The sequence below is a fragment of the Oncorhynchus kisutch genome, unplaced genomic scaffold (genome assembly GCF_002021735.2).
Source record: "Oncorhynchus kisutch isolate 150728-3 unplaced genomic scaffold, Okis_V2 Okis07a-Okis12b_hom, whole genome shotgun sequence".
Lineage (NCBI taxonomy): Eukaryota > Metazoa > Chordata > Actinopteri > Salmoniformes > Salmonidae > Oncorhynchus > Oncorhynchus kisutch.
In genome coordinates, this window is record NW_022261984.1 from 3074838 (window position 1) to 3091791 (window position 16954).

General features: G+C 41.2%; 2 protein-coding genes across 3 annotated transcripts; one reads left to right on the forward strand and one right to left on the reverse strand.

Moving 5' to 3' along the window:
- Positions 1-354: 354 nt before the first annotated feature.
- Positions 355-4019, reverse strand: LOC109886075 (ladderlectin). Its single transcript, XM_031815105.1, has 9 exons — positions 3913-4019; positions 3605-3692; positions 3460-3510; positions 3285-3341; positions 2858-2908; positions 2489-2580; positions 1750-1875; positions 814-913; positions 355-621 (listed from the first exon to the last, which is right to left on the reverse strand). The coding sequence occupies exons 2-9, from the start codon at positions 3663-3665 to the stop codon at positions 548-550; spliced, it is 612 nt and encodes a 203-aa protein (XP_031670965.1). The 5' UTR covers positions 3666-3692; positions 3913-4019; the 3' UTR covers positions 355-547.
- Positions 4020-8566: 4547 nt separating this feature from the next.
- Positions 8567-11050, forward strand: LOC109886316 (ladderlectin-like). 2 transcript variants are annotated; one of them, XM_020478026.2, is made up of 9 exons: positions 8567-8692; positions 8922-9009; positions 9104-9154; positions 9272-9328; positions 9573-9635; positions 9910-10001; positions 10215-10340; positions 10595-10694; positions 10788-11050. In XM_020478026.2, the coding sequence occupies exons 2-9, from the start codon at positions 8949-8951 to the stop codon at positions 10859-10861; spliced, it is 624 nt and encodes a 207-aa protein (XP_020333615.1). In that variant the 5' UTR covers positions 8567-8692; positions 8922-8948; the 3' UTR covers positions 10862-11050. The 2 variants fall into 2 exon arrangements, with proteins under 2 accessions (XP_020333615.1, XP_031670964.1); XM_031815104.1 differs by having other exon boundaries at positions 8579-8692; positions 8886-9009.
- The last annotated feature ends 5904 nt before the right edge of the window (positions 11051-16954 follow it).

The following is a 16954-nucleotide window of genomic DNA, read 5'->3' on the forward strand; positions in this document are numbered from 1 at the left end:
AATACAATTTGATTTGTCAGCGACGTTTTTGACTGTTGCTTATTGGAAACCCTCTTATCCAAATAAGGCCGTTAAAACATTCTGTGCCAAATGTCCCATCCAAACACACCTCTATCCACACCCTTCACTCGATTTAACAGAGCCTTAGCCAAGCCAAAGACAGGCTCAATAAAGACTCAATAAATACATTGAAGATTTTCCAGACTTTCAGTCATATCAAACCTTTTCTCATCCCATTTTATGCTGTCAACAAAAAGCACCATATCCATGTTGTTATATTGCCCCTTTTAAGAGCCAGAGATTATCGTAGACAATACTGCCATCTTCCAGAAAGTACTAGCCTATGCAATGTCATAAAGTACTTAAAAAAATGTTTATTACAGGAAAACAATACAGGTTGAGGTACATAAAATGGGCAATTACATTTGAAATTGCATCACATTTAGCCCTTTGGCGAACACATAATGTCACTTACAGTCAGTAGTAAACTAAGCCAATGTTGAAAGCAGTTTGAAAAGGTGTCAAGCAATTAGCAGTATCTTGTTGACTAACAGCGATAGTTGTGCACGCAGATGAATGGGTATTGTGTGCCACATCCGAGGTTCCTCCAGCCCTGGCCCACTACAAAAAGACAAACAGAAATCTTAGTAATTTTATTTGGCATATTTTAACACGTCATACAGTTCTGGGACCAGGCTACCTGTCATTACTTTTCAGGTAATATCATACTAATGTGAGTTTTCCGGATTTACATTTACTATGTTATGTCTAGTCCATGAGACCAGGCGGAACATCTTTAGGTTCATGTCTTACCAGCAGATTGCAGGTACATGCAGGAGTTGCTGGTTGCGGTGCTCTGGCTGTACCAGTTGGTGTAATACATTCCTGAGCGGTCGATCCACATCCAATATCCCTGAGTAAACAAAGAGTCATAAGTCTTAGCTACAGCTTGTGAGAGCAAAATTGCAAGATTGTTATAATAGTTTTATTGCATCAAATGGATGTTTTTTGCAACCGAATAGAGGGTTCTTATAACTCTATCGTGAACTGAAAGTGGGCCACTGGGAGATAACACTGACAGGAGATTTATGATGTATTTTGGGTGATAAAACCTAAAGAGACCTCATTCCATAGCATGAGTTAATGTTTCTGTTCTATATGGTACCAGGGAGAGATGACCCCAGGGCCAGACCTGGTCTCTACACAAAGATAACTGTTTTTACAGCAGATACTGTCTGCTGTGGATTATAAGTATCTTTCATACTAGTCTTAACCTTGTGACCCATTCCATACATCTGTTGTTCATCATGTAGGTTGAAAGGGGTGTATCTTGGCTATAAAAGACCTTTGCACTTTTATCTCGGGGCTCTCAATGAATCAGGGTGATTCATTGACCATCCATCATTATCGTAGAGCACTCAATCCATTCACTTTATATGTATGTATTGTACTGACCTGATCCCTTATTAATACTTAATAAATATTTAGTTTAGGTATAACTCTGACTTGAGTGATAAGTTAGTCTCCCCTCATTTGATAGTAAAGAAATTAACCACCACAAGCTGCACTGCTGTCCCTTACCACTAACAGATCTGATATAATACCTAGCTGCATGATTAAAATATCAGTAGCTATGCTGAGGCACAGAGTTTTTCCTGTTCTTGGGGGGGAAGCTCTAGGACCGAGAATTGTTTCTGGTCAGGTCACTATGTCGAAAAACTCACTATGTCGGGCAACCCTTTCTCTCACCTGGAGGTAGAATCCACCGATCCAGGCGGTGGCTCTGTTGGCTGTTCTGGTTATCTGTTGCAGGTAACGATACTCGGGGGAGGAGCTGGCGGAGGCCAGGCTGGCGCCCAGTTCATTGCAATGTTCCTGAAAGAAGAGCGGGAGGTGAGGGGTGAGACACGTACACCTAATGGTTCCTAATTGCACTTTTTTTTCAAATTTGAAATGTAGCCTTTAGGCCTATTCAAATCCAGATACGTCTTATTCGAAAGACAGAACCTATAGAATAGGCTAAACATATTCTGTCAAACATTGAAAGACTTATTTGCACTCTTTATTGATGTGCACTAATATAGGTTATTTCCGTTTAGGCTGCTATATGTATTGTATAACTTGTACCCCTATAGGCTTATTTAGCACTTGTACAGTTCGATAGGCAAAATGCGTGTCCTGAAGCCTATTCGTTTTTAACATAAGCCAATGTTATTTTTGTAAAAAGTGTTATGAAGTATGTTATAAATATCGATTTGTTTTATCTGATTGTATTTAAGATTTTTACAGTTTACAGGCAAAAGGCATATAGCCTAATGACAATTATCGACCTATTCGTTTTTAGTCGAAGCCAATTCAGTGTTATAAAGAATATTATAGGCACAGGTTTTATCTGATTATTGATTAGTTATTGAAAATAAAGTTGTTCGTGAGACAATTCCGACTGATGCTGCAAGGGTTTATACCCGATTGCCCGTTGCGCAATTACCTCAGCGTCGAACCAGGACCGAGGAGTGTTCACAAACATGTAACACTTGGACTGGTAGCTGAACCATCCGTCAGGGCAGAAAATGCGTGCCGCTGTGAACACGCAGATAAAATACAACAATTGTTTGACATCGTAATACAAGGAGTTGATATTGACAGGAGTATGAACTTTGATCTCACAATATAAAACATGAACGTGCATTTAGTCATACTGGTGTTTTTTTCCCTCCCTGCTAAAAGAAAACCAAAACACACTAGTCTTTCATTGCGTGACCATGCATTGCACGATGTACAGAAGTCCGCAATCGTAGAACCAGTAAAGGTGATAGTTGTTATTTTACATAATTCACCATAAAAGGTGTCAACATACCTTTAGGTGCCACAGCCACCTCTTCAACAGCCTCAGTCTGTACATCCTCCTCTGGAAAAGCACAAACAATAAAACAGTCCTCGATATTACTATTTAGCCACCAGCAAATCACTATGTCAGGGAGTTATAGATACTATATAAATATGTTTGTTTTCATAGGTATATTTTACAGGTGACAGGTAGTTAAAATAATTTGTTTCGTACCTATGTGAAGTATGACAAAACAGAATGCCTCAAATAAAATTTAGCAACAAATGAGGCACATAATACACAACACAATCTCACACTCACTTCGTGCAAATATGTACAAACAATATTTTCAGCAGATTTCAATGTGAAGTAATTGTAATTGATCAGGAAATGAGGTGATGCTCCACAATAGACAGTGATGCTCCTGCTTGATTAAAGCCTATAGAGAAGAACTGACCTGGGGCGTCACTCAGCTTCTCCTCTGCTACAGGAGCCTCAACCTCAACAGCCTCCTCTGCGGAAGCACGGAAACAAGGAAATCAATTTGACTTTCATTCAACTGGGAATTGGGAGAAATATTGATTCAGTGCTCTATTACTGCTCTCAATACAAACATAATTAGAGCTACAAACCTGGGGCACTTTTTGGCTCTTCTACCGCCACAGCATCGCTCTCCACAGGAACTTAAAGGGAAAAACACAACTATTGTCATTATTCGGTAACAATGAAATACCCTGTGCTGTATTAGTGACATTGTTGAGTATTTGGCTGACTTACCTGCTGCTGCCCTAGCAGAGAGGGCGACACAAAGTAGTGCAAAGATGATCAGAACCTTCATGGTGGTGATGATGGTGGTGCTGCTTGTCTGGATGAAAAGGGAGAGAACGTGTTGGAGAATCAACTAGAGAGAGTGATACACAATCATTTCAGACTACCACTAGACAAGAGTATTTCCCCACAGAAGACAACCTTAAAAATGTAGCTAAAAGTTAATCACCACCACAGTAAATACATACATTAAATTAAGAAAGGGTGAGAAAAAAAGACAAGTTGACACTCGGGAACAGACACTATAGGACTCTTACCTGTTGTAGTAGGTAAATCACTGTTCTCCTCAGGTACTCTTCCTCAGGTAGGCCAGTGATGGAGTGATGAGTGGAGATTTCTCCGTTGTTTATGTACTGTTCTATCCAGCATGATTTCACTGACGCACGTGCTGTGAATTACGAAACAGCATTGGACTTTGACGGTTTATGATTTTGTATTTATACTTCAGATGAAAAATCCCAGACTAGGAAATCAAATGCAGCATTTTCAAGGTCAGCAGAACATGGCCAGCCCCTGTTTGAAGGTGTGTTCCTGTAAGAGATTGCAAAATAACACAAATGTCCTTATTGTGATCGTGTATGGAACTTTGCCAAGGAAGTCACGTTTATTATTTCCCGACCATAAACCATTTCCTTTTCATCCAAGGAGTGGGTCAGACATGAAAGGATTTAGTTTGACTTCAATTAAATACAAAATTAAAGCAATATCATCAATGTCAATGTAATACCAATATCATTATATTATACATTTTATATATACTATATGGCTTTGTGTACATACTTCAGATCTAATTTCGAATTCAAATACAGCATTTATCAAGGACAAGGACAAGAATGTGTGTTCCAGTAAGTGATGATAAAACCATAATTGTGATAAGGAAATTGTACACATGGAAAATCAATACGGACATGGATTGATTCAATTTACAGTACGTTTTTCTCAGCACTATTGACCTTGAGATAACGTAGGGGTATGCTCATTTAGTTATAATCACTTTATTGTTCTTTTGCAGCGATTTGTCTAACATTTCCAGTCTCTCCAACTTAAAGCTGCAATCACCAGTTGAAACAATAACAAATCCTGCCCTGTTCCTGTAAAAAGCTGAGGGATGGGGTTGTAAAAATCACAATGATAGTTTTAGCCATGTTTTGAGGCTATATAGTGTTTGTTTATACTTACTTTATTTACACTCATTGAAGTAAAACAAGCTTATATTTTGGATTAGGATGGGTTACGACAGTTGACCTAAACTCATCATTTAGGAGTTATATTCTTCAAGAATCAATGGGTACATAGCATTAACTTATTAGTCCAAAAATGGATGTAGCAACAGCAGATTGCCTCTTCAATGTATGTTTGTATATCGGAGGGACAAAAGCAGTAGACCAATTTCCATCCTGTTTTGAATGTCTTTATCTTATTTCTTGAAAAGACAATCCACATTTACAATAAATCTTTACTGACAACACGACATAATAGATGACAACAGCCTAAGTCAAAAAGGTTTTGTCGTGCCCTTTTCACGACTGTCTTGGTGTGTTTGGATCATGACAGATCGTTGGTGATGTGGACACCAACAGTAGACTAAATTAAGTGGGGGAATAATACCAAATTATTAGGGTGATGCACATGGGCTACTAACATCCTACTACACAACATACACTTAGTAGTCTAATGTCCATTGCAATAGACCAGCATCTTTTCCAAACTGCTTTAAACTCCACAATGCAGAAACAGAAGATAGGCTCCTGCTCATATGAGGCGTTCCGGCTCGCAGAAGCCAAGGCTACTTATGACACAGGCAGCTGGTGGCACCTTAATTGGGGAGGACGAGCTCATAGTAATGGCTGGAAACACATGGTCTCCATGGGTTTGATACCATTCCAGTCACCACATATTGATGATACATTTAAGTTAGTCTGAAACATAATATTTTTTCATGTCCGACTCACTCCTTGGATGACATCAAGTCAGTTAAGGGGGCAGTTTATGGACAGCAAAGAATTAAAGGTGATCTCCAGGGCACCGTTCCAGACATGATCACAATAAGGACATTGTTATTATTTTACCACCTCTTACTGGAACACAGTAAGTGACATTGATAAAGGCTGTATTTTAATTCCTAATCTGGCAACCTGGTCTCAAAGACTAGACGTAACATAGTAAACCCAAATTAGTATGATATGTTACATTTGACCAAATTAGTATGATATGTTACATTTGACCAAATTAGTATGATATGTTACATTTGACCAAATTAGTATTATATGTTACATTTGACCAAATTAGTATGATATGTTACATTTGACCAAATTAGTATGATATGTTACATTTGTATGGTTACATAAGACAGAAGGTTACTTCAGGCAAAAGCGAAAGAAGGGTGGTTGGTCAAAAAATAAAGTAGGGTGGTTGGTCGGGGTGGATGAGTGGGCATATAACATGAATGTCTAGCAACCCAAAGGATGTGTGTTTTTGCCCACTTTGAGGACAATACAGTGCCACTGACACGGCCCGCAACCAAAACATGCGGACTCTCCTTCACTGCAGCCGAGGTGAGTAAAACATTTAAATGTGTTAACCCTCGCAAGGCTGCAGGCCCAGACGGCATCCCCAGCCGCGCCCTCAGAGCATGCGCAGACCAGCTGGCTGGTGTGTTTACGGACATATTCAATTGATCCCTATCCCAGTCTGCTGTTCCCACATGCTTCAAGAGGGCCACCATTGTTCCTGTTCCCAAGAAAGCTAAGGTAACTGAGCTAAACGACTACCGCCCCGTAGCACTCACTTTGAGAGACTAGTCAAGGACCATATCACCTCCACCCTACCTGACACCCTAGACCCACAACAATTTGCTTACCGCCCAAATAGGTCCACAGACGATGCAATCTCAACCACACTGCACACTGCCCTAACCCATCTGGACAAGAGGAATACCTATGTGAGAATGCTGTTCATCGACTACAGCTCAGCATTTAACACCATAGTACCCTCCAAACTCGTCATCAAGCTCGAGACCCTGGGTCTCGACCCCGCCCTGTGCAACTGGGTACTGGACTTCCAGACGGGCCGCCCCCAGGTGGTGAGGGTAGGTAACAACATCTCCACCCCGCTGATCCTCAACACTGGGGCCCCACAAGGGTGCGTTCTGAGCCCTCTCCTGTACTCCCTGTTCACCCACGACTGCGTGGCCACGCACGCCTCCAACTCAATCATCAAGTTTGTGGACGACACAACAGTGGTAGGCTTGATTACCAACAACGACGAGATGGCCTACAGGGAGGAGGTGAGGGCCCTCGGAGTGTGGTGTCAGGAAAATAACCTCACACTCAACGTCAACAAAACTAAGGAGATGATTATGGACTTCAGAAAACAGCAGAGGGAACACCCCCCTATCCACATCGATGGAACAGTAGTGGAGAGGGTAGTAAGTTTTAAGTTCCTCGGTGTACACATCACAGACAAACTGAATTGGTCCACCCACACAGACAGCATCGTGAAGAAGGCACAGCAGCGCCTCTTCAACCTCAGGATGCTGAAGAAATTCGGCTTGTCACCAAAAGCACTCACAAACTTCTACAGATGCACAATCGAGAGCATCCTGTCGGGCTGTATCACCGCCTGGTACGGCAACTGCTCCGCCCACAACCGTAAGGCTCTCCAGAGGGTAGTGAGGTCTGCACAACGCATCACCGGGGGCAAACTACTTGCCCTCCAGGAAACCTACACCACCCGATGTCACAGGAAGGCCATAAAGATCATCAAGGACAACAACCACCCGAGCCACTGCCTGTTCACCCCGCTATCATCCAGAAGGCGAGGTCAGTACAGGTGCATCAAAGCTGGGACCGAGAGACTGAAAAACAGCTTCTATCTCAAGGCCATCAGACTGTTAAACAGCCACCACTAACATTGAGTGGCTGCTGCCAACACACTGACTCAACTCCAGCCACTTTAATAATGGGAATTGATGGGAATTGATGTAAAATATATCACTAGCCACTTTAAACAATGCTACTTAATATAATGTTTACATACCCTACATGATTTATCTCATATGTATACGTATATACTGTACTCTATATCATCTACTGCATCTTTATGTAATACATGTATCACTAGCCACTTTAAACTATGCCACTTTATTTACATACTCATCTCATATGTCTATACTGTACTCAATACCATCTACTGCATCTTGCCTATGCCGCTCTGTACCATCACTCATTCATATATCTCTATGTACATATTCTTTATCCCTTTACACTTGTGTGTATAAGGTAGTAGTTTTGGAATTGTTAGCTAGATTACTCGTTGGTTATTACTGCATTGTCGGAACTAGAAGCACAAGCATTTCACTACACTGGCATTAACATCTGCTAACCATGTATATGTGACAAATACGATTTGATTTGATTTGAAATCTTATCATGGACAACTTTACCATTTGCGCTAATTAGCAAATATTGACTACTTTTTAGCTACGGAGCAACTACTTAGCATGTTAGCTAACCCTTCCCCTAAACTTAAGCTTTTAACCTAACTCCTAACCCCTAACATGACTAACGTTAGCAACCTAGCTAAACTGAGCCACTTAACTAACATTAGCCACAAAAAAAAATGGAATTCATAACATATATGTTTTGCAAATTCATAACATTGTACGAATTGCAATTTGTAACATATCATACACATTTTTATTCATACCATATAATATGAAACGGATGATGGACATCCACAAATGAAAACAAAACGTAACATATCATACTAACGGCAGTGTCCTGGATTTACTTTTACTATGTTATGTCTACCCCCGAGTCCAGGTTGAAACTTGAATTTTTCATCTGAAGTATAAACACAAAGCCATATAAAGTGTCAAAGTCCAACGCTGTTTCGTCATTCACAGCAAGTGCATAAGTGAAAGTTTGCGGGACACAACAGTATATAAAGAGAGTACGAATCTCCGCTCATCACTCCATCACTGGCCTACCTGAGGAAGAGTACCTGAAGAAAACAGTGATTTACCTACTACAAAAGGTAAGTCCTACAGCATCTGTTGCCTAGTGTCGGACTCATTCAACATGGCTTATTTTCTCTCCCTTTCTCCATTTAGATGTATGTATTTACTGTGGTGATGATGAACTTTCAGCTATATTTTTAAGGTTGCCTTCTGTAGGGAAATACTCTTGTCTAGTGATAGTCTGAAATGATTGTGTATCACTCTCTCTAGTTGGTTCTCCAACACGTTCTCTCCCTTTTCATCCAGACAAGCAGCACCACCATCATCACCACCATGAAGGTTCTGATCATCTTTGCACTACTTTGTGTCGCCCTCTCTGCTAGGGCAGCAGCAGGTAAGTCAGCCAAATACTCAACAGTGTCACTAATACAGCACAGGGTATTTCATTGTTACTGAATAATAACAATAGTTGTGTTTTTCCCTTTAAGTTCCTGTGGAGAGCGATGCTGTGGCGGTAGAAGAGACAAAAAGTGCCCCAGGTTTGTAGCTCTAATTATGTTTGTATTGAGAGCAGTAATAGAGCACTGAATCAATATTTCTCCCAATTCCCAGTTGAATGAAAGTCAAATTGATTTCCTTGTTCCGTGCTTCCACAGAGGAGGCTGTTGAGGTTGAGGCTCCTGCAGCAGAGGAGAAGCTGAGTGACGCCCCAGGTCAGTTCTTCTCTATAGGCTTTAATCAAGCAAGAGCATCAATGTCTATTGTGGAGCATCACCTCATTTGAGCATCACATAATTTCCTGATCAATAACAATTCTTTCACATTGGTAGAAAACAGACGAATTAAACTACAGGCCATGTCTAAAATATTAGCTATGAAAATAATTATATTGAATCTCATTGTCTGTGATTTGCTGGTGGCTTTCAAAGTGATATTCTTGTCTTATTATGTGTTTAGGTGTCTTTTCAGAAGATGAGAATGCGGCAGTTGAGGTGGCTGCAGCAGCACCTAAAGAGAAAGGTAGGGACTCTCCATGATGAATGATGTTAAGTTAACCATCACTGGTTCTACTATTGATGCCTGTGTATACCGTGCAATGCATGATCACAATGAAATAATGTTTTGGTTTCCCATCAGCAGGGAGGTAAAAATCACCAGCATGACTAAATAAACATTCATGTTTTACATAATGAGATCAAACGTTTTTTTTTGTTGAAAGTTCATACTCCTGACAATATCAACTCCTTGTATTGCGATGTCAAATCATTGTTGTATTTTATCTTTGTCTTCACAGCGGCACGCAGGTTCTGCCCTGACGGATGGTTCAGCTACCAGTCCAAGTGTTACATGTTTGTGAACACTCCTCGGTCCTGGTTCGGAGCCGAGGTAACGCACTTCTCAATGTAATATATTTAGTGTCGAAAATCTTGACGTGAATATGTTACTATGACTGCAAATAGTTCACTTTCAAAAAATGTGCGTTTGTGTCTGTATAATGTAATGTCACTATGAGGGAGCGCAACACTTTTGTTCATGTGCAGGCCTACTGTGTGAGTGTGTGCAAGTGTCTCACACCTCACCTCCCCGCTCTTCTTTCAGGAACATTGCAATGAACTGGGCGCCAGCCTGGCCTCCGCCAGCTCCTCCCCCGAGTATCGTTACCTGCAACAGATAACCAGAACAGCCAACAGAGCCACCGCCTGGATAGGTGGATTCTACCTCCAGGTGAGAGAAAGGGTTGCCCTTAAAACCTCCGCCATCTAAGCATACGTAGCGCCCTACGTTTTTCTGACAGAGACCGGTCAAGAAACAGTCCCGGGCCCTAGAGTTTTCTCTCAGAGCACATGGCCGGGAAACACTCTGGGCCATGTGTTTAAATAGCTTCTGATATTTGAATCATGCAGCTAGGTATGATATCAGATCTGTTAGTGGTAAGGGACAGTAGTGCAGCTATGTCTTATGACTCTTTGTTTACTCAGGGAACTTGGATGTGGATCGACCGCTCAGGAATGTATTACACCAACTGGTACAGCCAGAGCACCGCAACCAGCAACTCCTGCATGTACCTGCAATCTGCTGGTAAGACATGAACCTAAAGCTGTAGCATAGTCCCAGAACTAAGCCGATGAAATGACCGACATTACTTTTCTTTTGTCATTTTTCCTTTGGTAGTGGGCCAGGGGTGGAGGAACTGCGGATGTGGCGGACAATTACCATTCATCTGCGTGCACAACTATCGCTGTTAGTCAACATTGCGAAGATACTGTTAATTGCTTGACACCTTTTCTAACCGCTTTCAACATGGGCTGTTTACTGACTGTAAATGACTAAGTGTTCGCCAAAGGGCTAAATGTGATGCGATTTCAAATGTCATTTCCCATTTATGTACCTCAACCGTTATTGTTTTCCAGTAATAAACATTTTTTTAAGTACTATGACATTGTATAGGCTGATACTTTCTGGAAGATGGCAGTATTGTCTAAGACCGGTTCATTTGCTTTTTAATTCTACGCATATAAAATAGATCAGTATAAAGGATTTGAGACGAGGACAAAAAGACTGGAGGGTCCTCAATTTATTAAGCCTCAATTTACCAATTTATCGGATGGCAGAAAAGTGAGCCGTAAAAAAAAAAACTATCTCAAAATATGGTGGGGAAACTAACTTTAGAATTCATAGAAGATAAAATGGCACCTTTTTATAAGTTGTTCTATTCAAACAAAGCTTTTTACAATGAACGTAGGTCACACACAACCTGGAGAAAGTGCAACTAGTTCTTGTCATTAAAACAATATTTGTTTTCACGAAAACAAAGTGACAGTGACAACTTGTTAAACTCAAATTCTGATGTACATTTCTGGTTGTCATTGACATGACTATTAGCATGAATAAATGTCACAGAAAAACCATAAATCTCAAGGTTAAATGTATCTACGTCTTGTAATAACTTAACTCATGTCAAATGTCCACCCGTTCGTTTTCTGCTGGCTTCTTATGACGGTGATAGCGCACCAGCCACTAATGAAAATGAGGAATGTGTAGGCCTATACCTCCACCTACTGGGCTCCATTGGCATAAACGACCAAGAGCAAAGGGAGTTGATTGAACTACTGTAGTAGGCTGGCTACACCTATAAAATGAAATAAATCAGGGTTCTACTGTAATCAGTATAATTTACGAACCAAATAAATGTAACTCTGGGAACTCACATCTGTCCAATCACCCGGCCAATGTTATCTGATCATATTTCGGCAATCAAATTGTTTTAAATGGGGCGACAGGTGGGTTCTTGGGGCAGCAGGTAGACTAGTGGTTAAAGGGCTGGGCCAGAAACTGTAAAGGTTGCCCGATGGAATCCCTGTCCTGACAAGATACGTATCTGTCGTTCCGACCCTATACAAGACAGTTAACCCACTGTTCTAGGCTGTAATTATAAATAATACTTTGTTCTTAACTGTCTTGCCTAGTTAAAACAAATGGCTAATGAATAGAATGGGTTAATTAACTTGAATGGGAACGCCATTATATTTATATGTGTTTAATTCAATCAGATAACTTAAACAAAACTAGGCATTCAACATATGGTATATTGTTGTGGAGGGGGTAAATGTCTAAGGCAGTTGTTCCCAAACATTTTATAGTCCCATACCCCTTCAAACATTCAACCTCCAGCTGCGTACCACCTCTGGCACCAGGGTCAGCAAAACACAAATGTTGTTGGTTTGCCATCATTGTAAGCCTGCCACACACAAACTATACAATACATGCATTAAACATGAGAATGAGTGAGTTTTTGTCACAACCCGGCTCGTGGGAAGTGACAAAGAGCTCTTATAGGACCAGGCCACAAATAATAATATAATAATTATCAATAATTTTCTCTTTATTTAGCCATCTTACATATAAAACCTTATTTGTTCATCAAAAATGGTGAATAACTCATCACCTTGACATTGTCCGTAAGCTTCAGTTCATTTACACACAAAAAAAATCATACAATGATGGCAAGACCTGTGTGTTGTAATCTAGATTCAGATCATTCAGGTGAGAAAACCTCGTCATCATGGTGGCTCCTGAGAGTCTGTTGCTGTGGAGGTCCTCTTTGCTGCCTGTCCTGTCAACCCTCCTGCAGCCATCTGTAACGACACATTCATACTGCTCTAAATAACAATAACCAGGCCATTTCATCAAAACAATAGAGTGGTATAGTTTGGCACACACTCAGACACCCACACACACACTCTCTAAAGGTGACATACCTTGGTGATGAACTCATCTTCTCTCTTGGTCTTTCTGGCCCAGAGGTTCGTGACTTTGTCATACCAGTGCTGCTCCCCGAGTTCGTGACAAACCCTCATTCTCTATGCACATCATGGCCATGTTCTGGTGGAGCTGATCGTCCAACTTTTCCCCTTTCACAAAGCCATGAATGCGCTTCAGGCAGGGGAAGCTTTCCTCCACGTCGGCTGAGGTCACTCCAATGGTCGTCACAAGGCACATCAGCTTGTAGAGCTCTGGTAGTGGGTTCTTCTGGGACCGGATTACACAGATCCATTCACAGAGCTTGAGGCTGTCCTGCTGCTGTCCTTGGCCTATATAGAATGCCTTCAGGTCCACTCTGAGCCTGTCCATGTTGAAGAAGCCCCCGTAGAGCTTCACTGGGCTATCCACCACGTCTGTTGCGAAATGGATGTTCATGTCAGTGAACTTCGCTGGATCCAGCAGCTCGAGGAAGCGTAGGTCATCCAGATGTGCGTAACAAACCTGGTTCTGAGAGATGACGGTTTCCAGAGCTTTGTAGTACACAGCCTTGAAGTGTGTCAGAGGGTCTAAGTCATCCGTCTACTTGAGACTTTTGCATGGGTGTTGAGCCAATCTCTCAGCCTTCTGTTAGACACTGTCAAAGGCAGTCAGACTTCTTGCTCTGGATGTGTTGAACCAGCTCCTCAATGCTAGCTTTGCAGGCTGCCACATCCATTGCTTTGTGCTTCAGAGTGTCAAATGCAACATAAATGTTGGAGAAAACCTGCGCGTAGGTGAAGAGCTGGAACAAACTGAAAATCCGCAAGTTTCGAAACAAGATTGTTTGCTTCATAGGATGATTCGCCATTTACCCAATCCAGGTTCCCAATGTGGTTGATGGTGTCGTAAAATGCGTGGTAGGTGTTTGCCACTTCACTGAGTACGTCAGCATTCACCTCACTCCAAGTTTCATTGAAGAACCTCAGTCTGTGGGGAACAAACATGAGGGGAACGACCTCAGATCACAAAATATCAACTTCAGTCAACAGTGCTGAGACGGTGTGAGTAGGAGATGACGAAGAGAGTGTTGTGGGCCATCTCCCTCACGTTTTCCGTCTGCATGTTTAGCTTGTGCGCAGACACGGCCCATCCATTGTAAGACTGTACCACAAGTTCTTTTTTTCACAGTCATGGTCGGCCATTTCCATACATATAAGGTCAAACCCCCCCCCCCCCCCCCCCCTCACAAATCCACCAAACTCGGGTGAGAGTGTGCTGCTCCGCTCGTGGAGAAATACAAGCATTTCATGGGGGAGGGACCCGCCATTGTATTTATCGAAATCCCTGAATGCCATATCCTCACTTCCACCCAAATAGAGTGCAGCAAGGAGTAGCTTCTTTAACTATTCTCGGGTTTTTACACACTTGGGTATAGTGCTTTTTCAGCTGATTTCTATAATTTCTATACATTGCTTGAATGGCCAGGTACTTCAAATTGAACCTATCTATGTGTCAATTCCTTTTTGGCCGAATATGAGGTTGTAGAATCAAGTTCTCCACACACATGCTGTCCACTTGAAATACTGTTGGCTGCATGAAGAGAGGATAAGCTACCATTAGCTAAAGTAATTTTGCAAACTAAAACATTATAGCTTGCTAGTTGTAATAAAAGCTGTTAACCTGTGTACTAGCTACTTGCATAGTTAGCATGTCATACCACGAGGAGAGTAAGTTAGCATTAGTTATCAAGTTAGCTAGTCAGGCTTTTCAATTAGTTACTGCAGTGGCTGTATTTATCTACATTGCTTGCTATCACATTAATTGTACATTTTATATCCAATTGAACTCATCTCATGCAATTATTTAGGCTTCCGACCCCCCTGACAGTTCCTCTACTTCAGCCAGTGATTCTATACCGTATCTTGGCTCTGTTCCAGCATCTTCCATTTGGTACCCGTTACAGAAAAGTGTGTAGCTCGCCTCCGCCACCTACCAGGCTTGAATGGTTTATGAGAGCGTGAGTGGGCACAGCAGAGTGCAGAGTGTTTGTTATACTGGTACTCTCTGCGATCTATTCTGATTTATCAACCACAGTAGTATGATTTGCATGGCAATTTTTAAAAGGGCAATCTGCAGTTGCTACATCCATTTTGGACGTATAAATGAATATGTATTCTTGAAGAACATAACCTATAAATGCCTCATGAGCTAGATTCAACTGTCATACCTCATCAGAACCCAAAATACAATATTTTTACCCCAAGAACACCAAATAGATACTTTTTTTTAAAATCCCAATGTTTGTAAACAAAGTAAATGTAAACAAACACTACATAGCCTCAAAACATGGTTAAAAATATAATTTGATATCACGGTTGGTCAGTCCTTGCATCCATAGCTCTGTCTATGAATTTGAGAGTTGGTACATCACTTCAGCCCCCTCCTTATGCTTTGTTACCAAAAACAGGGGTGGCTCGGACGCTTTGTTATTGTTTCAACTGCTGATTGCCGCTTTAAGATGAAAGTGAAAGAAATCAAAAGTTATTCTAGCAATAGTTAATACCCAGACCAAGTGAAATACGTATTGTCAAGAACTGTTTTCCCAATGAAATACAACAGTATATGTTATGCTATATATGTGGACAGAATCAGGACAGAATACAATATTTTATCATTACAACGTTAAAGCATGGATTGGATATAATGTACACAGTGGATACCAGCTGATTTGTCAAAATTACATTTGTTAAAACAAACAAATAAAATATGTGTAGGCTAATATTTGTAGTACAGTAAAAAAGGTCAGTAGGGAAAACGACCTTGATCTGAATAAACTTTGTTTTCACTAGCCGCAAGGTCAAAACTGGCTATATCGTAAAAATGTATGTATTTTAATTTTTGCTCTTCATGTTAAGGTTAGGGTTAGGTTTAAGAATAGCAGTGTGGTTAGGTTGAAAATCAAAATGTAAGAAGAGAAACTGTAGAAACGGGCGGGATTATGACTTTGTAGCTGTGGAAGCTAGTGATGACCAATAAACTTTGAGAGAAACCTAACTCAACAGGGGGAGATCTATTTCTGTCCAATCAGAATGTGAAGGGGTGATTTGGCTTTGTGTCAATCCCCTCACACTATTGTTACCGCCACATTAATGATAGAAGTTGTAGTAGTAACTGTCGATGTACTTCGTAATCGTGCAAATTAAAATGTCAGCTAAAATGTAACTAAACATTGATCAAATTACCTAAAATAACAATGTGATATTATAAGAAAAAACAATATATGTATGCACAGGTCAATCTGTCCCACACACATGTAGACACTTTACTAGAAACACTCAAGTCTCCTCAACAAAGCAATAGAATACGCAGAGTTCAACAAACTTGGTTTTAGGTTTAGAATTTCCCCCATGATAGCACAAGACCACTAGCATGGGTACCAGTCTGTTTAGCTAACATACCACTCCTTGTACTCTGTGCCATTGCCAAACAATAACGTTATTTCCAACAACAAATCAGCAACTCCTCACAAAATCCAGCTGCATATTAAACGCTGAGATTGAAGAAAGGCCAGTCTCTGTGGCCCATAGCACAAGGAGTGGAACGTTAGCTAAACAGACTGGTACCCAGACTACAAGACCACAACATTCTAGTCAGAACGCAGATTAGAATGTTACAGCCATGGAACATTTGGTGCCAACAAGTAAACATAGATGGTAGTTTGCTGCAGTTACTCTGTTTATCTACAGCTCTTTAATCTATACACAAGTGTTTCTCCAGGCAGTGTTTCTGAGTGAAACACTTGCCACACAGCTCACAGCCAAAGGGTTTCTCCCCAGTGTGAACCCTCTTGTGAGTTTTAAGGTTACAGAGGTAGGCAAAGCTCTTGCCGCAGTAGTTGCAGATGAACGGACGCTCCCCCGTGTGAGTGAACTGGTGGGTCTTAAGAGTTTGTTTCGTACCGAAAGCCTTCCCGCATATCTCGCAGCCAAAAGCCCTGCTGTGACTGGTGGAGTGTGCGATGAGAGCTTTCTTATTGTGAAACATCTTGCCGCATGTCTCGCAGTCCAACCTTGAACCGAAGCCGTGAGCTGCCACCA